Source organism: Phaenicophaeus curvirostris, chromosome 2 (genome assembly GCF_032191515.1).
Source record: "Phaenicophaeus curvirostris isolate KB17595 chromosome 2, BPBGC_Pcur_1.0, whole genome shotgun sequence".
Lineage (NCBI taxonomy): Eukaryota > Metazoa > Chordata > Aves > Cuculiformes > Cuculidae > Phaenicophaeus > Phaenicophaeus curvirostris.
Window position 1 is genome coordinate 69,038,851 of NC_091393.1, and position 23,418 is coordinate 69,062,268.

Genomic DNA, 23,418 nt, shown 5'->3' on the forward strand with positions numbered 1-23,418 from the left:
GTAGCTCATCATATCTCTCTGATTTGGAATAAGTGTGACTGAAAGTGTTTCTAAAGCATTAGACATTTGTAGAACACTTTGTATTTTAAAAAGTATGTTCCAAGAAATGCCCAACAGTAAATTGGAATAATACATGTTTCCTAATTTTTGTGCTGCAGGAGAGAACGCTGAAACAGAGAAAAAGTTGTATTCTTAAAGAATTTGCTTTAAGACATTTTGAAGTGTCTGTCTCTCTGTTACTCTTTGTCAATGTTTTTGATGTGAATGGGGATGAATGTTTTTCAAAATTAAGAGATAGATCTGATTTTCTAAAGACCTATAGTCTGATGAAAAGATGCCTTCAGTCTTCTATAATAAAATGCCAAATCTCTCAAGGTAATTATTAACAAAATAATATATCAACATGAGCAGTTTTGGTGAATCCTACAGTTACCAGTACAGGCTACCATTACAGAAACAGCTGTTCGTTTAACCAAATTATATCTTTGATTTTGACTCCTCTTTAACAGCTGTGCATCCACAAATTCTAGCTGTTTGTTCAGCTGTCATTGAAAGGGTTAATTGCTGCAGCTATGCAGCATGCAGACTCCTAAACCTAAACCAGATGTAAACTAAAGCCAGGCTTTCAGTCAGTCTGTGAGTCATATTTTACTGTCCTTAAAACTCCAAACAAGGAGCTGTCTATGGAAGCCCTTGAAGACTCAGCAGTTCTTAGTGTAAGTCTTTACAATTCCAGAAAAATAAATAAAAGAAAATTAAGAGCTCTTTTTGTACTTGTTCATCAGAATTTTGTCTTTTGCTCAGGCCAGTATTGTTTCTTTTTGGTAAAGTCTAAGCTTTCTTTTAAAGTCACAGGTTGCAGCTGCAAGGAACCCAGAAAGCACTGAGGAACATGTGAAAGCAGTGGTTATGTTGTTATAAAGTTTTCAGGCAAGTAGGACACAGGCACATCTCTTGTGGGAGCCTGAGTACTCAGAATCTCTGAAAATTAAGGACATGACTTCAAAACTTCCTTAAAGGCTTACAAAAAATAGTCTATCAAATTTCAGTGTAATTTGTATTCTCAAGCATTTTACAGTCTTGAAAATCCACCTGAATTCTATAGGATTTCTATAGATAAGTATGTGGTTTCAGAAGTGGTTAACCAAAACAGCCTAATGGATCTGTTAATTACTCATTCAAAATAATTCACAGTCCTACTTACTTAATTATTAGGGTGGTTTTTTGGTGTTTTTGTTTGTTTGTTTTGCATTTGGTTTGGATTTTTTTATACTGTTTTGAGGGCATTGAGAGAAATATCATGCTGCTGATTATTATCCTGACCAAAGACAGTACAGTAAGTCTGAGGAGCAGCTGATCATCTGCTCACACCTTTTGTTCAAAAAAGGCATATTTTAGGATTAGGAGAGATTTGTGCTTCCAGCGCCTAAAATTTTGCATCCAATAGGACTAATGGGAAATGATGCGTTAGAAAGATATTCTGAATCTTGAAAACATTTTCTTCCTTTTTAAAAATGTCAAACAACTATTTTTGAAACTGAGACTGGATGCATTTTGGATCATTTACCAGAATCAGTTACTGAAGAAATTATTATGGAGCATAGAATATTTTGTGACACTTCTTTTCCTTTTCTGAATAGATGTGTCTTAATCAATATTGGCTGTTTCAAAATTTTTTGCAGTTTTATTATATCAACCTAAATAAAAAAAAAATAGAATAAGTAAGCTAACACAGTATTTTGAAAGATGGCAATTCATTGTATTTTAACATGGAATTAGAGAATGAGATTCTTAAGATATTGGATACTGCTGGAATTGCAAATTTTGAAAGTCTCTAAACTGGTTTTGAACACAATTTCACTTCAATTTGCGTATCAGAAATATTTGAGAGATCTGCATATGCTTGAGCAAAAAGCCACCAGTCTGATTTGGCCAAAATTTAGAAGGTCTTCCCATGAGAATCCATTTGTATTGCTTCTGTGGAAAAATCATGTACAGTGTTCTGCATCGTATGAAGTGAAAAGTGAAAGAGGAGGTGAAATCAGATATACTATTGGTCTTTTCCATTGTTGAGATATTGCTTTTATGTTAACATTTATTTAGAGGGCTCAAGAAGAGGTGTATCTACCCACACCAACTTCTGCTTAGGATTTGAGATCTTTGGAACAAATAAGATCAGTGCTTGAGGACTGTGTATTTGGGAGTATATGGAACTGAAAACTCCACCTCACTGCTGAACTAACTTTATTTATTCCTGTTTGGGCAATTCCATATTGTGAAATAAGCTCCTACCCAGTGCTTGGATTTTGTGACTGCCTACATGAATCTCATTTCTGGTGCCTTGAATACCTTTCAGTTATTTCATTAAAAAAAAAATAAATTAAAATTTGCTTAAAATAAAATGAGCTTAGTAATGTACTATCATTGTCTAAGATTTTCAACTGTGTACACCTCTCCCAGGATGAGAGAATAACTGAACCTCTGGGAAGAGAGATAATAACAGAGCAAGTTGTGAGTCTGTTGACAAAAAATAGACAAGCTTTTGTTTTAGACAAAACTTTTAAAAACTCATCACAGCTAAGCCCCTTGGACAACTTATTCTTTTCATATTTGGAATATGTAGCTGAGCTGTTTCATGGAGAGAAACATGTCTGAGTATGAAACTGAGGCAAAGAAAATCAAATCAACTATAGAAGACTGTTGATGTTTATAGACTTTTTTCTTTTTTTTTTTCATGTTTCACCTCCATATTTCTTACAAGTTACTATTAATAGATAGTCTTCTGAAACTGACATTTATTCAGTATCTTATTTCTTCACTTGGGCAGAAATATTAGTAGCTGCCTGGTGTTTTGTGTCCCTTTCATAAGATAAGCACTTCAATTTCTTCAGTTACAGTGAGGAATAACAATATAACAATATCTCATCCAAATAGTGGAGTTTTATACTCTGGTGACAAATTACAGAACATGATAAATGAGTACTGTATGCAACAGGCTGTGCAGGGAGACCATAATTCTGGTCTTGGTGCCCTGGAGAACTTAGGAAGAGATTAAAGGCCTGTTAATTCTTTAATGAAGAAAGCAGTTGATGAACTAGTTTGTTTTAAACATCATAATACTGATACTAGTATGGTAATGATGACAGAATTTGTCCTGTTTTTAAAGGGTGGATGCTACATATGATATCTTACTTTCTAGAAAGCAAGAAATTTTGGATTTTAAATGACTTGGGCACCATTTATAATTCAAGAATCAAGTCAAAAATTGCCCAGAACTGTCATTCCTTGGAACATCACTGATATTAGTCTCTTAAAAGGAGAGGTGTGGGTACAAACAAAAAAAACCCTAACCCTAAGAATTGGAGACACGAAGCTATCATTACCTGCACTCCCTTTCCTCCACCCCACATATATGCATGCACAAATCAACCATGGGAGAGATTCCAGTATCTGAATGGTTAATGAGCAGGCTTTTCATTCTGAAAATATTACACATTTTTCTTTTCCATAGCAAGCTGAAGAAAAAAGGTAGTATATCCCTGCATTTCCTTATCAACATCGAAAAGGGACTGCTTCAGGCTATTGACATAAGTATAGGCTAAGATTTTTGGTGGTTATATATCTTAATAAGATCTACACTTCTCCCAAATCAGCTGAGAGATCAGGAGTTCTTCATGAGTTGCAGACATTAATTCAAAAGAATATAATGTAATTCTGTGAAGAATATGTAATCCCTGGTCTGGAAAAATGTATGGAATTTCAGTGATATTAAATGTTATGGTAGGTTCTATAGCTTCATTCAGCATTGCCACTTATTTCTGAATAGGAGAAAAGAGTAACAAAAATTTTGTCACCATTAGAATGTCTTCCTTTGCAGAACAGCGCATAGCTACGTTTTTGTCTATCATAAGCTGTAAGAAAACTCATTGTCATTTTGATCCCCCTTCCCATTTCAGAAGTCTTGACTAACTTGTTTAAATATTATAGGGTTGTCCATATGACAGTATTTGTGCTGATTTTTAGGTTTGTTTGTTGTTTGGGATATTTTTTATATTGCCTCATAAGTAGGGTTACCTGGTTGTAATTATTAAATTAAATATAATTATTTAATTAAATTTATTCATGTTATTTTTTCCCTATAAATCTGCTAGAGTTTATTTTTATTTTGCTTTAAAATTAGAAAAAAACCAATAATAATAGTTGAAATTGTTATTGTCACCCTGGCCTTACTTTGCTTCTGTGGAGTTAGTAATTATTTGAGTCAGTCTGCTTTTCGCTATGCGTGGATTTTAAAAATTGCTGTCTGATTATGTTTGGTATATTCACAACTATGAGAAAAAAATTATTAACTAATCTCTATGAGATCTAAAGCATTCTCCAAGGATTTGCCCCAGATATAGCAGATCACGTGAGTAGTTCAGTAAAGGTCAATCAAGTTATACAGCTAAGAGAACATGACTACCATCACCTTCTTGGTGCTCTAGCTTGAATGACTAGGTACAGATATTGAGTGGGATGGCTGACAGGCATTTGCCAAAATGAATGAACCTTTGGATCTTTGTCTTTGTGTTATCTTTAATTGCTCTACCATGCTCTTTTAGGTAGATCATTAGTTTCTTGCTGTCAACTAGAAACTAGTATTATTTACCAAATTATAAATTCATGCTTGCTGAAGTAAGAGCAAGATGATAACAGATTTTTTTTTTTTTAATAATTCCCCCCTCGCCTGGAACCATTTCAGATATTACAGAACTAAATTTTTAGAGCATATAATGGTGATACATGTGAGCCCACTGCCTGTTGTTTTCACTCTTTAAAATCAGACAACAGTTCTCATCTGCAGATATTTGGATTGATGCAATTCTAGACATCCTTTCTATATACAGGAGATAATGATGGCAGTACATTTTGCTGCTTCAAAAGCTTTTTTAAATGCTTTCTGCATTTAAAGACATAGTAATAATCCTGCTTCACTGAAAGAAACCCTAGGGAGTAAACAAGGAAAATACAGATTTTGAATGTGTGTACCTTTACTGGAAATTGAGGCAGATTCAAGCAGGATCCATTTATTTCAAATAATGGCAACTTGCTGCAGCCTAAAGATGCACATTTTGTATTTGAACTTTGTTTTGATACAAGCACTGTCACTTGGAGCCAGGGATATCAACACAGCCTGTACATTTCAGCCCCTTGAATTTGTCTTTCTCCTTCAAAACAATTGAATACTTTTGTTAAGTTTTGCTACCTTCATTTAAACTAACACGCTGGCCATTAGTTACCTGTATATTTTGGTCAAAAATATTTGACTGGAAGCATAACTGTGAATATATTATAGTGTTTGTACTTGAAGTAGTATGTTTGAGGCATGTATTCCAGCAGTTTCACTAACTATGCATCAGCTGAAGTGTGTCTTTTATTACAGTATGCAGGTCCATAGTGTGATGTGTCATCCTAATCTGTTACTTTAATTTCAGCATGTGAGACAGAAGCAGCAAAAGTTTATCAGCTATCACTAGAAGAGCACCTCCAGCCTTTCAAAGACAGCATGGAGCAATTCATTAGTCAAGGTAAATAATGAAACATCACTTAACCTTTTCATGACATTTCAAAGGAAAGTTATAGGAACAATGTTTATACATTGTGGGAAAGGGACTGTTTATTTTGGCATCATAGAAAGATGTGGATTAGTTTAATCAGATGCCACACAGTTCTAAAAGATTTACAAAATGATTCTGTTGTACCGTAGGTGATTCACTCTCTTTTGCATGACAGCAAAGACAAATGCTATTGGCTTGAATGCATGATCTTCTGATAAGTTCAACATTCCAGTTCAAAACAATTTTACAACTTCTTTTCCTTGAAAAATTATTGAAGCTGGATCTGTTTCATTAACTTCTTTCCAAAGAGATAACTCTTCTTTTATTTGCCAAAGACACAGACTAGGCATAGCAAAAGTAGCTAAAGGTTTTCCAGATATAAGGCAAATCCATATGAAATACTTGGATGTGATTAGTGGAAAACTCTGCTAGAGAAAATATATTATAAATATCCATGATGAAATGGCATTCTGAGAACTGAAAGAAAAACACTTTAAAATTTAATAGATTATGCTTTCTATGCTTTATTAGACTCTTCTTTTGCAAATCCATAAGAGGTATGGATAACATTAATTTTTGACTTGTGGTGTATCAAAGCATCTCTTGAAATACAGCTCTGGAAGACTATATTCTGTATTGACCGATTCACTTTTTGGTACAAGTTAGAATTCAATACATCAGGGTGACAATGGCCTGTTAAGTATAGCAACATAATTTTAACCTTCTTGACCATTTTACTGCTCCTTCTGCATTGATATTGTGTTTTATAATAGAAGACAGGTCTATTATCTCCTGAATAGGTAAGCTATGTGAAAAGTCAGTTTCTAGTGCTGATTCAATAAGTTATTGAATCAGCGCTAGTCTTGAACTGTATTAATGAGCTTTTGTATACAGAAATAATTATAACTGAATGTGAATTATGTTGAGAGGCCCGTCAGATGTGCATTTATCTCCTCTTGGTTAGAATATCCAAGATGACCATATATCTAAGCATAACAAGAAATAGAATACCTATGTTCTGGTGTATCGTGACCCGTGCTATAGGACTCTCAATTACAGTGAATAAATTGAGCAAAACCACTATTTGTACCATCAGATGTGAACCGATGTTTTCTAAGACATATGTCTGTTACCCAAATTTGGAAAACAGGATGTTGTCTCCAGTGATAGTAGGTATGAGCTGCTTTGAAACTGAATTCTGATTATGTACATGATGTTTAAATGCTACATTAGTGGTATGATTAAACGTGTAGCAAGTGTTTTACATTATGTTTATAAAATGCATTATATATATAGGTAGGGGGCAATCAAATCACAAGTTGGTCTGAAAGACATCACTAATGGTATACTATAAATCATGCCATCTGTTAGCATATTAACCTTAATAACAAAGTAGGAAATGAGCATGAGGATTATATTTCATCAGGCATAAATCTGTTAAATTTCTTTCAATTCTTTTAGAAACCATATTTTTAGAAGTATCCAAATATATTTTAGCTTACTTCAATTTCTGACTATGACTTTCAGAGCATGATTATATATGAGCTATATAGTAATCTGTTCTGTTTTTGCTATTTCCTTTCTTGATTATGCGTCTATTAGGAAAGTGACAAAACGGGAAGGAGGGAGAAAAAAAGAAATGCATCTCACCCATTAAGAACTTTGCCATGTTCCCATGTTAACAGTGCATATTGCTGGGTGACTGACAAAAGGAGAAACCCATAATGTCAATAAAAAGATCATTGTCATATTTGAATAAAAATAATTGGAAATTTTTATTGTGAACACAGTGGTCTGTGACTAAACAATTGTTACATTTCTTTAAAACTCTAAGGTATATTTTGTAGAATTCTGTCCCAAAGCAAGAAAGACAAAGGTTAACACATAGAAAAAATGAATCCCTGGGTGAGTTCCAAAAATAAAGTAATTTTAAATACCTTTCATTATGAAATCCTTTGTTTTTACTTCATGGGATTGAATTCAGACTTGAAAGAGGCCATGTTTAAAGCAGGATTTCTCTTTCCTGTTCAGTGTTTGACAGGCTTTTGATCTAGATATTTTTTCTAAGGGCTTTTGTTGTTTATGTAGACATAATCGATGAGTCTTTTCAGCTAGACTGCACACATGATCATTTAGAAAAACAGAGGGACAACTCTTGGCACCTTGGTGGGATTTGTGTTTATATAACATATGGTCTGGGCAAAGAAAAATCAAGCTTTAAGTTTTCATCTTTTAAAGTTCCAGTTTCTCTAAAGTAAGAAAAAGTTTTAACTTATAATTCAGATGAAAAGCATTTTTCATAGGGTTGAATAATTTGGCATGTTTATATGATGCCTTTTCAGAGTAGATAACTTGTGTGCATAATGGGACATAGAAGTTCAAAGTAGCTAGTTATTTACAGCATATTCAGTATACTGGTTGCTAGCAGCTAAAATGGAAAATGCTTTTACTGTAGGCAAGAAAACTTAGACATCAAATTAAATATCATTGGCAAAGGCTTAGGAAGGCACTACTTTATAAGAATAGTTACTGTCTGGCACAATTACATAACTTTGAATTAAATTACAGTAACTAGTTTAGCTTATTGTTACTATTGATGTAATAATACTAAAAATCTATTTTAATGTTAGCACTTTCATTAGGTTCATCAGAGACAAAACATTTTTGTATAATGCTAGCTTACTTGTAAAGATTATTTCAATTGAAAGGTAAAGAAGGGGAAGAGGCAGGAGTGTCTTCAGAGCTTTAATGACTTAGATCAAAATGGTAGTCATATATATGATTGAGGAGTTTGCCTTGCCAGTCTAGTCAGTAGGCTAAATAACCAGCATATTCATTAAAATATGCAAAATAGTTAAAGGATGCCAGGCCCTTTTCTGGGAAACTTCAGGGTCATTCTTAAGATGATCATTCTACTTAACCACAGGATCAAACTACCTGTCTATCCTCTCCACGCTGGCTTAATGGTTATTTACAAGCATGCTTTATCGTATGCATTTGCTTTTAGGGTCTGTGTTTCAAAACCAAAGCAATCCTTTCTGTCCTTCCATGTTTTCTATCCTCTTCTTGGGTATACATGTGGCCTCTTTTGTTTTCACAAATGCTAATATTTTTTTTCCTGTAATTCCCTATATCCAGAGTGTTTAAAAAGGGAAATTAAAAAAGAAAAAGAAAAAAAAGTTGAAATAGGAGATTGGAGGAAAGTCAGAAAATATAACACTTTCAATAATTATATTTTTTTCTTACCTATTTCTAACCATTCCTATAAGTGTTTTCAACATTTGAGTAATATAAGCATTGAATTTAGTAGAACAGTGGTCCTTTTTCAATTATACTATCTTCAGACCAAGCTGTAGGAATTTAAAAAGTACTCTTTGCATCTCTGTGATATAGGGTATAAATTCACTGAAGTTTTCTGTGCTTTAACTCCCCACAAGTTACCACAATTTGAACACAAGAGATTCTAAAGGGAAATGTGATTTAGGTAACATGTCTCCTTTATTCTATATGTAGTTGTGAATAGATAGGAAGTCACAACCACCAGTTTAGAAAGCTTCAGAAATCACTTATTTTCCTGGGGGAAATGTGTAGAAGAATTTAATTAGCTTGTGGTAATCCTTTAACCTTGTTTCCACTTGATAGGATAGCTAGCTCAGGTTGAAAGAATTGAGTGCGCATGAAGCACAAATGAGCTTCAGTCCCCACGTTTTAACTGTGGTTAACTTTGCAGTGAAAAGCACTCTTTGAGTGTTTGCTATTGTGACTCCAGCTAGGCTGTGCATTCTTTTCAAACTGATAAAGCAAGAAACGTATGATAGAAGGCAGCAACCATCACTCCCTCAGACAAGTAAGTCTGCTTTGGGAACTTGGAAGAAGCAATGTGTTGGAATCACAGCTTTTCCGCTGAGATTCTATAAATTGTGCAAAGGTCACAGATTTCAAATCTGAGCAAGTCGTCTAATATCATATTCAGAAGCCAAATCAGTATAATTAGTTTTAGACCTTAGGAAAAGAATCATGATGTAGGAAGAAATTTAAGCACTGGAAGGCATTGTTTATAGAAGAGGTAAAACCATAATTTTCTGTTGTTTAGCTAGTTTACTAAAAATATTGGGAATAATTCCACTATGATTTGTAAGTTTGGGAGCACAAGGTAACAATTCTACCTTTTGTTCCTTCTAGTCTTATTCTGCAAAATTCTGTAGTTCTGCTCGTTAGTGAATGCCAGCCCCAGGTTTCATTCTACTGGACCCAAGAATACAGACCCTTCTCTATACCCAAATTCTAGTCACATCCTTATGATCTTGCAGAATATAGATGGTAAAATTGCCCTCTTGGGTAAACTGTCTGTAACCATCTTGCTCTTCTTCCAAGAAGAGCATTCAGGAATCCAGTTTCCAAACTGTCAGTAAATGAATGTATAATTCACACTGTAGCTACAAACAGATAGTTGGCCTTGACTTGTTCTTTCAGGTCAAAACCTTGTTTTTTTCCACTGTGCATCATCGAATGATGGATTGTGAATGAGACTAAAGCATCAGACTGACTCTTGGATGGCTAGTTTCAGTTCTTGGCTCCAGAAATACTGTAGATGGTTGCGAAACACATGTTGCTAGGGTAATCTTAATTTTGGCATTTTCTAGCCCAGAATGATTGATTTAGCAGATTCCATTTTCTTTAAATGTTGTTTTATAATTTGATTAATACAATGGAGAACATAGCCCTAGTTCATAATTGTTATAAAAATAATTTGTGAGAATATTACTAAACACTATCAGGAACATATACAAATATGTAGTCTTGCTTTTCTTTTTTAAAAAAAATACACATAACATGAAGGGATTGGATATTGGTAGATTTATGTGGAGATATTCACGTTAAATAGTATTATCAAAAAATACTCAAGACTATGATTTTAAAAAGTCTTTTTCTTCATTTTAGAAGAAAAATGTTGGAGGGATATGAAGAGCAAGCAACAAAGTCACTAGAAAAAAAGATCAAGGCATTCACAATTAAATAATTTAATTCCATGAATGTTTACATTTCTATGTTAGTATTCTTTGTAGGATTATAGAAGGAGCTTTTAAAACTTGTTCTTCGAGTACCGAAAGTATTTTTTAATCTCACACTGACATCTTAATGCTAATAAATAGTTTAATGTCAGAATTGTATAAACTTGTCCCTACCTCAGATGTCAGTACCTCCATTGGCGTCCATTATTATGTAATAATCCTAATTCCTATTCTGTTGTATTTGCAGCACTAAACAGACATCAATGAACTAGCCTCACCTTGCCTCAAAGTCCATGAAAGGCCAGACACTTAGACTGAGGCTGGCAGCTGTTTGTGCATTTGGCACAAGACCTCATTTAGTAATTTTTGAAGGTATCAATACAATGTATGCAGACAGCACAGTTGTGGTAGAGTAAAAAAGGTATTTTGCAATCACTTGGGAACAGATCAATGCAAGAGTGTCACAATATGATGATACAGGTCACCCACTCTAAAATATTCTGAATTAATGCAGCAGGTTACTGAAATTACAAAATGAAACACTTGTGAATGGAGTCGGAGTGGCGGAGGGCAATTAATTCACATTTTTAATCTCTTCTCCAGCAAAATCTAAAATGTGTTCAAATAACATTGATTTTACCACACAGTTCTTGGGATGGAGAAGAAAAATATAAGAGGAAGATAGTAAAACTTAAGCAAGACTACTTAGCTCCTTAATTGGCACTAATGACTACAGTGTTATGTGATCTTCAGCACTGCCGAGTCCAGGCTCACAAATGAATAGCCTTCCCTTGAAATCAAGCCTGAAATTTCTTGTAGTAGCTTTACTGTACTTAACATATATTTAGTCCTAGGATTGCTAGCTGAGTGCACATCTGTCTAGTGATTAGTCTTGACCTGACTGAGACCTTTGAGTAGTGTAGCATTTTGTATTTGATAGCCAGGAACATGGGATGAGGAGCTCAAAGCTGCACCTGAAATACAATGTGTTTTACTTTGAGTGCAAAATATGACAACGTTCTAGTGAGTAGTCACTGAATGCGCATAACAAAATATGATTAAGTGATTTACTTAGTTTTTAAGTTTTGGATCTGAGTCCCACTTGTCCCTCTGCTCAGCTGATAGCAGATGTCATCTTTCAAAGGGTGGGAAATAACATATCTTATGAGACTGCTGCCTGAGATGGACCAAAAGAGGACACAGATAGCAAAACGTGGAGAGTTCACATCTTGAAACAGCATAAGTGAGGCATAGATGAGACTTGTGCTGAGGGTATTTTTGTTGGTTTTATTCATTAATGTAGTTAATTTGAAGAGAGTCTTTTATAGATTCTGTTGTTAAGTTAAATTTTTTTAACTTTAACCAAAGACCAACTTTCAGTGCTTGCATATTCACTGAGAGTTTAAGCTTTCATTCCATAGATCTTGGTCATCATCTATGACCAGCCTATGCAGAGGAACTTGCCAAGTCAGCACAGATTCATGAAGGGCAGAACCTGCCTGACCAACCTGATGTCCTTTTACTAGCAGATGACCCACCTAGTGGATGGGAGAAATGCTGTGGATTTTATCTACCTGGCTTTCAGTAAAGCATTTTGACACTACCTACCACAGCATTCTCCTAGAGAAGCTAGTGGCCTATGGCTAAGGCAGGAGTTCTCTTCACTGGGTAAAAAAATGGCTGAATGACCAAGCCCAGAGAGTTGTGGTGAATGGAGCTAAATCCAGTCGGTGGCTGGTCACAAGTGCTGTTCCCAGGGCTCAGTGTTGGGACCAGTCTTGTTTAATACCTTTATCGACAACCTGGATGAGGGGATTGAGTGCTCCCTCAGTAAGTTTGCAGATGACACCAAATTGGAGGAGATTTTCATTCTGCTTGAGGGCAGGAAGGCTCTGCAGAGGGACCTGGGCAGGCTGGTTTGATGGGCTGAGGTCAGTTGTATGAGATCCAACAAGGCCAAGTGCTGGGTTTTGCACTTTGGTCACAAAACCCCTGTGCAACGCTACAGACTTGGGGAAGTGTGGCTGGAAGGGTGACTGGTGGAAAAGGACCTGTGGGTGCTGATTCATGGCTGGCTGAATGAGCCAGCAGTGTGCCCAGGTGGACAAGAAGGCCAACAGCATCTTGGCTTGTATAAAAAAAAAATGATGTGGCCAACGGGAACAGGGAAGGGATTGTGCCCCTATACTCAGTGCTGGTGAGGCCACACCTTGAATACTGTGTTCAGTTTTGGGCCCCTCAGTATAAATAAGATATTGAGCTGCTGGAGCGTGTCCAGGAAAGGACAACAAATCTGGTAAAGTGTCTAGAGAACAAGTCTAATGAGAAGTAGCTGGGGGTACTGGAATTTTTTAGCCTGGAGAAGAGGAGGCTGAGGGGAGATCCTTATTAGTCTTTACAGCTGCCCAAGAGGAGATTGTAGCAAGGTGGGTGTTGGTCTCTTCATCCGAGTAATAAGTGATAGGACCAGAGAAAATGGCCTCAAATTACACCAGGGAAAGTTTAGATTGGATATTAGAGAAAAATTCTTCACCAAAGGAGTGGTGAAGCATTGGAATAAACTGTCCCAGGAAGTGGTAGAATCGTCATCCCTAGAGATGTTCAAAAAGTGTGTGGACATGGCACTTCGGGACATGGTTTATTAGGCATAGTGATATTGGACTGTCAGTTGGATAACCTTAGAAGTCTTTTCCAACCTTTATTATTCCATGATTGTATGTGACTAGCACATAATCTGAGTTGTTCCTGTTGTCTGAGAGTGTGAATCAATTGTGAAGTTCAGTTGGTTAGAATCAATATAAGTGTTTATTAATTTAACTTGTAGGTGTTGAAAAAAATGGAACAACATTATTATGAAAACGTCCAGTGTATTACATGTTCCATCTCCAGTTATTTACAAGAAACTGGTGCCTGGATGACGTACATAAATGTTCTTTTCATGTATGTATGGAAATCTCAGAAAATGGGGAGAAGGAGTGGGTATTCTTCATGCTCACGACATTCTATGAATTTTTTATGGGAAATAGAGAAGGATATGAAACTGTTGCTAGGATTCTGAGAAGAAATCCTGATTTCTTCTCTGACAAAGCTTTCTTAGCATGAATGTCCCCAATAATAAACCATCCAAATATACTCAGATCTTTGTCCAGCATAAATAGAAATTCTCAAAACTATAAAAACGTTCCTCTAATGGGTCATTGAAAAATCATTGTATCTGTCAAAAAAAAACAATAACCCCCCAACAAAAAAAACTGGCTCTACTTGACTGTTATTGGAAAGCAATCATAGCTAATTATGAACAAGTACCAGTTAACACTTTAAATAAAAAGAGAGGAAAAAAGCAAAGAGATTTAGGACATAGACAAGCAGATGAAAGGATTCTTGTTCCCTACCATCTGAGATTACTCAGATGCATTCCTGTATTCAATTACCTGAGAAGAAGTGATATTCCCTTAAGAGAGATCAGGAGATCAGAAGGGATGGCAGTTTTGTGCATCTTCTTACTCATAGCCCTTTGAAACTTGTTCAGGAGAAACAATTTAAATTGCAGCAGGGTTTGGGGCCAGACTGTGACTACAGATAATAATCTCTGGGTCAAGATTATACTACAATCCAACAACAAAATATTCTGGTGGAAAAATATCTCTGAAAGGGCATTTGAATGCTGTTTGAGTAGACCTACAGTATCTTCTTCAAATAATTTCTGAATCTGAACCAAAGGGTCAACTTGTTTTGTGATTATGCGTGTCTAGTACATTTCCACATAAAGGACACTGGTAATTCTTAGTAAGCTTTGAGTCTATTTTAGTTATGAAATTCCTGGTATTATTGCATATTCAATTTTAAGCTCAAAGTTTTCATGTTTTTTATTTTTTTTATGAAGCCACTACACATGAGCCCCAGTCGTTATTTAAAAATCAATGTTCTTTACAATCTTCCCCAAAACCCACTTCCTTTTTGATAGTTTCCATGTAGAATGGCTACTTATTTCTCCCTAGTGCCACTCGTGTCCCCAACCACATTAGCCTTATTAAATAAAACACGCAAAGAAAACATGCAACAAAAAAACTGAAAAATTGAGGCAAAATACATCCAGAAGTGTAAAGGGGGTAAGAAAGACATTTTTCTCAAGAGCTTTCCACTAGTCCTGATGTCTTTGCTATTCTTTGGTATTTCAAGCTATTTGAAACCACGGTGTGGAATAGTGTGCTGATGGCCAAATAAAATAGCTGTAAGTATTATTTTCCTGTTTTCTGGGGGCATTTAAAAGTACACGTAGTACTAAGGGGAATGGAGGAATTCTCTTAGGAGCTCTGGCAAAGGTCTTGTAAACTTGAACCTTAGACACTAATAACACTAGCATAACTACATGTCATTGCTTGTGGTAGTTGTTCATCCAATATTTTCTCTCTGCCGTCACTTTCTTTGTGTTCTGGTCACATGCATGAGATACCTACAGAAGACAGGCTCCTCAGATCTAAGAGAAGCTGGGTCAGCGGTGACAGATGAACTGTCTGACATTCCATACACATTTTAAGAAAGTCTATCCCTCAATTTTGTGTTTAGTTTTGTTTTGTGGGGGTTGATTTTGGAGTTTGTGGCTCTACCAGAAGAGTTATTTTGTATATTTTTCAAAGTCCCAGCTGCCGTTCACTCAGCACCACTGTGGAAAAAAATGTCTTTCTTATAGTTCCTGGTAAATCTGCAGCAAGGATTTTTAAAAGTGTTAGAAATAGCTTTCTTCTTTTTAGTAAAAAAGATTTATAAAAATTCTACTACTTTTCAATACGTATGTAACACAGGGGCAGAATAGTTTTAGTTTAAAAGAGTTGCTGCAAATCTTTGACATCCCAGTTAGTCTTAGGTCATATATTTCTTAAGATTTTTAAATCCTCTAGAAGAGATGACAAAGAATGAAATGTCACACTTTTAAACACAAACTTGCAACAACTGATAACAGACACAACAGATGCAATATCTGTCCATATAGAAAATACTCTGTACACACATAAAATAGTTACAGTAATTTAAATAATTTTATATTTTTTAAAAAAATCAGATCTAGTACAGAAGGTATAATGCTTGAATTTGGAGGAGACTTAGACAGAATATTTATTGGAAAAATTTTGGCAATGTTCTTAGTTCACAGTGGCTTGATTTTTGCAAAGAATTTAGCACAATAAGTCCAAAATGTCCTTTGCCATTGATGTCTGTGAGGACAATTTGTGGTCGATTAAATGGATTTTAAGTCCTTAAGTTTGAATTTCTTTTCATTTAATTCAATCTTCTAGGCTTCTTTAAAACAAACAAAAAAAAGGCCTAGTTGAAGAAAAATGAATTATACTCTTCTGCTAAAGAACATTATTTTCTAGAATACCTGCCTATACTACTTATTCAGTTTTTTAAGATGCTTCAGTTTTTCAGATTTTCATAAATGCAGAGGTCACTTTAGTATGGCTATCCACATATGTGCTTTTGCAGAAGTTTATATGTAATCTTTGCAGGACTCTAATCTAAATAACTGGAAGAATAAACACACAGAACAATGGCATGTATCATTCTGGAATGTGGGTATATACTGATAACTTAATTCATGAATGCTCTGTTGTTAATAGGACTTCATTTGTGAGGCCCTTTTGGAAACCTCATTTTGAAATTCCATGAAATCAGGTTTTATGCCCTGATTATAAAACAACAAGCAGTAAATTTAAACAAAATCAAGAAGTGATAAAATACAAATTAGAACATCTGATGTGAGTAAATTTTGAAGAATACACATGTCCTGTAGTTAAAAGAAGTGATTGAAGAGCCTTGTATATAGTACAGTCCTTACACATGGTAAGGAATAATGTAGGGATTAAGGAATGTATTTTGAATTTTGACCAAATATATGAAGTGTTTAGGAAGTATAGACCTTGCTCTAGAAGGAGATGATCTTTAAATAACCCAAAAGTATCTTAGTGGAAAAAAACCCCAAGCAAATAGTGTAACATCCTTCATCAAGAAGATACTAAAAATGATTTAAAAAAAAAAGTGAAAAGATAACTAATTCAGTATACATATGGCAATGCATTTCAATATGACCTGAGGATATTTTTCCACTATATAGTTTTAAGTAGATTTAACATATATATATACCTTTAGGAGTACGAGAGCTGCATATAATGCCCTACAATATATTGAGTGTGTGCAGGCAGGGACAGGTTCTGCATCTGCTTACTGCTGTATTACATAAAATGTAGGGGCTAGTGTTTTCTGGTATGATGGTCTTTAAATAGCTTAGGAACAGTTTATTTGGAGGTGGTTTAATAACTTAGTGTCAAAGATCAAGAAAACTGCTTCTAGAAGGGGGTGGAGAAAAGACAGTGAGTCAATAATGAGTGGAATATTTTCATTTGGGAAAGATAACTGACCCAAGAGCGGGAACTCCTACATCTGTCAGAAAAGTCTGCAAGCAGTTGCTGCTATGGTGAGCTGATGAATTCTGAATATATACAAGAGCAGATGTGGCTACTGGATGACTACCATACTTCTTTTAATGTTTGTCAGAGAAAGTCAATCAGATTTTCTGAAGTAATCTTACTTCTTGAGGATGGAGATAGAGAGAAATTTTAGTGGCAGAATGGAGCAGTCAGGTATTCTTAGCTGCATAGTATTCCTGGATACGACCAGTTTTCCTCTAACTGCCATTGCCATGGTAGGATCACCATGGGGCAGGTAGGGATTTTCTCCTTTTTACTTCACCTGTTGGATGAGTTCTCTTTTGTAAAAGAAAATAGTTTTCTCTCAAGACTATTACTCCGAGGTAGACACCTTTCAGCTGGTATTTAGCACTTAATTGCTATAGGCTGCCAAGAAGGAAGAATGCCAAACTGATGCCTTTTAGGCACTTTCTTTACAGTTGCTTTGTAGGAAGAAGTAACAGTAGAGATACGTTATATTAAAGGAAGTGGTAAAGTCTGATGCACTCTGGGACACTTGAAATGAATCTGTTATAACTGTGAATTTTTTTCCTTCCCTAATCAAATGAGAACATCTAGTTGAAAGCAGTTTACTAATGAGGGGTGATTAGTACAGAGCAAAATATGGATAACCACTAATATAATGGGATCATATTAGTCGACAGTTCCAGAAGTTATAGGAATTTCCAGATGCTTCAACATATAATAGTTTTTCCATTGTACCCAGGATACAATGGAAGTAATGATAGTAATGATAGTAAGTAATGATAGTAAGATTGTTGTGGTTTTGATAACAGGAGGCTTTCTTCCCTTGCTGGTTAGAACTCAGCGTGCATTTTTGACTAGCCATCAAATCAGCTTTCAGATGTTTACTGTATACTAGTGCAAAAGCAGTCATCTGATATTTTCTTTGGAACGGGACCGATTCCTGAGTGTAGATACCATATTTTCTTTCCTTTCGATGGTACCACCTGTTGTCTTGTGGAAGTAGAACTGTTTCAGACTGTTCTTTAACTTTTTATGTCTAGAAAAATGAGAATGCAAATGGATTGCAAGTGAGATTTAAACTTGAATAATACCCTTTTGATAACATGCAAAAGATTTAGAAGTGTCATCACATATTTGGAACAAACTACAAGGGAATTCTGTTTTAGAGGAGATTCTTCCCTTGCAAGTCTGTTTAATGCCAAGAAGTGACCTGATGCAGGATGGAATCTCTGTCTGTAGGTATTTTAGCTGCCTTGTGCACATGTACTTAATTTTCTTTTACAAACAGTTACATACACTTGCATAATTCAGGGATGCTCAAGATTCTTTTCATTGTGTATCCATTCTCTGAAATGATTAAAATTACAGATACCTGAAGATTGGGGGATTTTTCCTTCCTCTCATAGTACTATTTCTTTTTAATTGAAACAAAAATTGCTCTAAAATGGGGACTTTCTGATGTGCTTTGATAAGCCTAATACAATATGTGCTGCTTGCACTCTCTCAAAAAGTAAACTGTGAAATTTTTGCTGTGTTGTTGGTGGGTTAATAATTGTTTGTAAGTATGTGCAGAACAGTTGAATTAAGGAACTAAAAAACCAAGCTAGACAGCTTGGATAATGGGATGGCATATCCTATCAATCCTGGAAACTATAAGAAGAGTTATATTCTATGAATGTGTTGTATGTACTTAAAAGACTGTCCTAGGCTGGAACTTGCTAATCTTCCATTTCCAGTTGTTGAACTGAGAGGAGCCAAAATAACATTTTTCAGTAATTAAATTATTTACTTCAAAAGTTGTATTCATTGATAGTTAGTGAATTTGTTAATGCATAATTAGATATTGGATCTCACTTCATTCAGGGAGTTTGTGCACAGTCTATTCTCTCTTGCACCATATGGTTTTACAAGTCATGCATTGACTTTAAGAACTGAAGTATGAAGAGAAAAATATGAACTAATGAAATTCTGTCAGATCTGCCAGGTTTCACCTGGTTTCATATCCAAAGCAAGGCAAGGCTTTCAAGAAAAACTATAACTGAGCCCAGATTCACTCAACACTGGGTCCAGGTTCACTTAAAAAGGTTGTGAGCCCTCACAAACCTTTTGAAGAATCTGGGACGAGTTTCAAGTCAGTATTGAAACCTGTAATCAGGCAGGCTTCACGTGCTCTTGAATTTCCTTGAGAACATTTACCCAGCTCTACCTCAAGATTTCTGTGGTTTACCACGATTTTTTTCACTGTCAGCAAAACAATGATGGAACCTGAGCCTTCAAGTAATGATTACTAAATACAATGTTTGCTGCTGCAAACATCCAGGAACTGCTCACCCTACTCAGCAGACGGTATTACTAGTAATAAAAAGCATTTGCAGTGGCAGACATAGCTCTGATCCTTGTTCTGACTGGGAAAGAATAGGGAAATTCCATTTCTGGATCTTCACTACGGATTTCACATACCTATTTTAGTGTTAGTGTATGTTTCTAAAGCCCTTTTAACTGAAATATTGTATCAGAGTAATGGTAATTATTCTTGTTCTCTAATAATTACATTGACTTTCTTATTTTTGCCCAATTTAAGATCAGGATCTCCTTTTTCAAAGGTGGTGTGTCACCAATGTGGAAAAATAATTTTAATGAATTATTGTAGAGCTACTTAGGGAAAGTGGAATGAGAAATAGCTTAAAGGTTTATTTTTTTATTTATTTTTTTTTTAGATTTTTTTTTAGATTTTTTTTTTAGATTAATTCTGTATCATTGACATTTGTTCAGGACATTTCAGAGCCCCTTTACATCTCAAAACCCACTGACTTTCGAGAATTCTAAAATGCTCCTTGCAAATTAGCAGGCCAGTACTCCAGCAGACTGAAAAGAGGAATCAAGTTCCAACCAAAAAGCTTTTGCATAAAGTTTGCAGATTTTAACTGGGATTTAAGCTGTGCTACCTGGATGACTATATAATTACTGATCTCACCTAAACACACACGTACAGAGCAGTTTGTACTATTGCTTTGGTAATTCATGATAGCTAAGTTAATACGTATGTTCTTGTAGATTTTGTACCAGAATACCCATCTAAATTATGAGTACTAAATAAAATGAGACAACACGTGGACCCTGTGGCTCTAATACTTCACTACTGATATGCTTACAGGGAGAAGGTGTGTGCAGGGAGAGGGAAGAGAATTTTTATTTGTAACTATCAGGCAAGTTTTAGAAAAGATATAAGGCTGAATCCTTCCTACTCTTTGTCCAGCTTTTCCTCCTCTTGGTAGACCAGTTCCCATATCTGTTAATTTTTCAGAATCATTCCTCAAAACCTTTTTTTTTTTCTTTTTGGCACTTTCATGACATGGTGGTTGCTTATATTACTCAAAAAAAATTTTAGTTTTCAAAACTTGCTTGGAGATTCTTTTGTGGTTATAGTATTTGGAAAATTCAGTTTTGTTTGGGGGGGACGGGGACGTGGTATTGTTTTTTTCTTTCAGAATTGATGTACATGAGTATATCCTGAGGTGGTTTCTATACATTCTGTATACGACATATTTACAATGAATGTTAACCTGATATAACAACATCTTTATTTTTCACCTTGTAGCTAATACTTTCATTGTATTTTTACAGCTAAAACAGACCAAGAAAATGAAGAGAAGTCACTGACAGAAGCACATAAAAGGTAAATAAGAACAATGCAATAAAGCTTTTCTTTGCAAAATACATTTTGATGGAAATTCCTTTATTGGTAGTCAGCATTACTGTATTTTGGAATAATGAAAGAAATGAACTCAGAAAACTAAATTATATTTGTTGTCAATTTTAATTTGACAGTTAGGAAAAAAAATTAAGGAATAGAGATATGCAGCTTACCTTTAAAGAAATATTGCACATGACTCTTGTCTTTTGGAAAATGCACATATCTTATTTAAAAATAAATTCAGAATTTGCCATTTGGACTGAGGGAAAACTGTTTATGCTACACCAGAATTGTGGTGATTTGACAGACATGTAGCATTCCTCAGGCAACTATTATTCTTTAGGTACTGCTTCTTGTGCTTGTAAAATATCTGCTTTATTTTAAAGAATGGAAATCCATTTTTTAATATACTCATGATACATATAAATAAATTTGACTACCTTTGTAGAATTGCTAATAGATCTTCAGATAGGTTTGTTTTGGTATTTTTTTGTGGCAAAAAGCAAAATACCTCATTAGATTTCATTACAGATGTGTGCAGTTGAGAGAGTTTTCAAATTTGGGAACTTCACTGCATTGCACAACTTGTGGTTTCTTCTGATTTTTTGGCAGTGTTCTCCAGGAGCAGTGTTTAAATGGGACAGATTCCTATCTGTCCCAGCAAAAGAGCAAAATATTTATATTTATAGTCCAGATTTAGTGAAACTGACTCTCTGTGTTTGTTGTCTTTTCACAAAAAGTAGCATCTTCTTTTTGTACTAGCTACAACTCCAACCGAATATATGCTAATTAACATATTCGTTATGTGTACCCAGAGCTAGGAATTCTCTTAATAGGACTCCTGTAGAATATACCACTACAAAAGGTTCTAGACCTTACTGTGGTCTGTTAGCCATCCTACAGTCCTGATGCCCAAATCTGCTACCTGCTGTAATGCCACAGTGGAGCTGACATGATCCTGGTACAGCACCACATCTATTCCCTAATGATAGTACCTGAAAAAGTCAAGGGGAGAGTCGATGCTCCTCTGCCACAAGAGGCTACCCTCTTTCTTGTAAGGAGATGTAAGGTCCATGAGTGGTACATCAGTGATCATGATGGATAAAATGGAACAAAGGGTAAATTGCTTTATCTTAGTATTATATCTCTTGCTCAAGTGTATGAAAGACATTGCTGACATTTCTTAAGTCTCTTTAATTGCTGAGTTAAGTAATTCTTATCCTTAAAGTTCTCCTTCACAATGAACCTTTGAGGGAAGAAACTACTGTTAGAAAAAGAGACTTTAGTAATCTCTGACTGTGTTTTTAAGGAAACTATTTTTCTGCTGGAAAATGGATTAGACTAAATTTCCAAAGCAGCTATCTAAGGACAAGGGGAATCTCCAATCTGTTCAGAAATCTTATGAGTTGTCACTGACATCTGGCATTTAATTTACGCTCCATTCTTCTTTTTTTTTTTTCCTTGACTTCACTGGAACAATCATACCAAAACCTTCCTACTGGTGTATCTACCAATCGCAATAAGGAGGAAGAAAGAAAACTGGTCCTTGGATTCTTATTCATCTTCATCTACTCCTTCTGAATTGTCCTAATTCTTTCTTCTCCCCCTATACTAAGTGCAGCAGGTCCTTTTACATAGTCATTTGTCAAAGAAGAAAATTCAGTCATTGTTCCTCTTTATTGTGATTATCTAGCAATGACAATATTACATGCAAAATTTTTTGTGGAACATAAGAGGAATTTTGCTAGGTTAACATTAGGGTGAAGTTATATTTTACTATTACTGAGGCTACATTTCTCTTCCTCCCTTCCTTCCACCTTCCCACTGAAATTCTTAATCAGATTAGCGGTATTTTTGGAAATATTGAAGACAGTGTCATGATATAATTTTAGTATTATGTGTATTTATTTCATTAAGATCACTAATTTGTCATAAAAATGAAATGCTTGGGATCCTTGTTTGGTTTTTTTTTTTTGGCAGGGGGTGAGTGAAAAAGAAGGTGAGAGCATAAAAGCATAAATAAAAAGATTAGTTATATTTGGCTAATCATAGGTAGAATAGCAATGTGTAGAATGGCTACACAAGCAAGTAGTGCAAGGAAAGGTGATGGATTTGATGGAGCAAAATTAAAGTGATTAATATGCTGGGATTTTCTTTTTTGAAGAGGATAACTTCAGCCTATATATAAATTCAGGTCTACCCCATGACAGCATTTCTTTAGCTTTCAGAAAAACTAGAAATTTTCTTTCTTTCTTTCTTTTTTTTTTTTTTGTTAGTTTGGGCACAAAATATTAAAGCTGTGATATCGCCACAAAAATATGAAAGTCTAAAAGAAAAGCTCTTGCAGCAACAACAACAAAAATATTTCTAAAATGAATAATGATTTGAGTAAAATGCAGCAATGTGTATTTTAGAAAAGTTCAATTGTGCAATAGATGAGCTGAAATGGAAAGTTAATCTTCCACACAAAATAAAGACAAAGAAAATGGAATGCCTGCTCCAGGGACTCCATACAGTGCATAGCTGTTCATTTGTCACAAGTGAGAAAATGTTTAATCGCTTTTGAAATGATGTATTCTCTCTTTATTTATCGTGTTTAGTAACTTTAAGAGTGTCAGTATGTAAAGTGTTTATCCAAGGAATGGATTTCTGGCACATGGATAAAA

General features: G+C 35.0%; 1 protein-coding gene across 1 annotated transcript in view; it reads left to right on the forward strand.

Annotated features, from left to right (window-relative positions):
* FMN2 (formin 2) overlaps window positions 1-23,418 on the forward strand; it is a 157,656-nt gene that overhangs the window by 102,030 nt on the left and 32,208 nt on the right. The window contains exons 15-16 of the mRNA XM_069850877.1: window positions 5,475-5,567; window positions 20,683-20,734. Coding sequence (XP_069706978.1) covers window positions 5,475-5,567; window positions 20,683-20,734 — 145 coding nt within the window. The remainder of the gene's footprint in view (window positions 1-5,474; window positions 5,568-20,682; window positions 20,735-23,418) is intronic.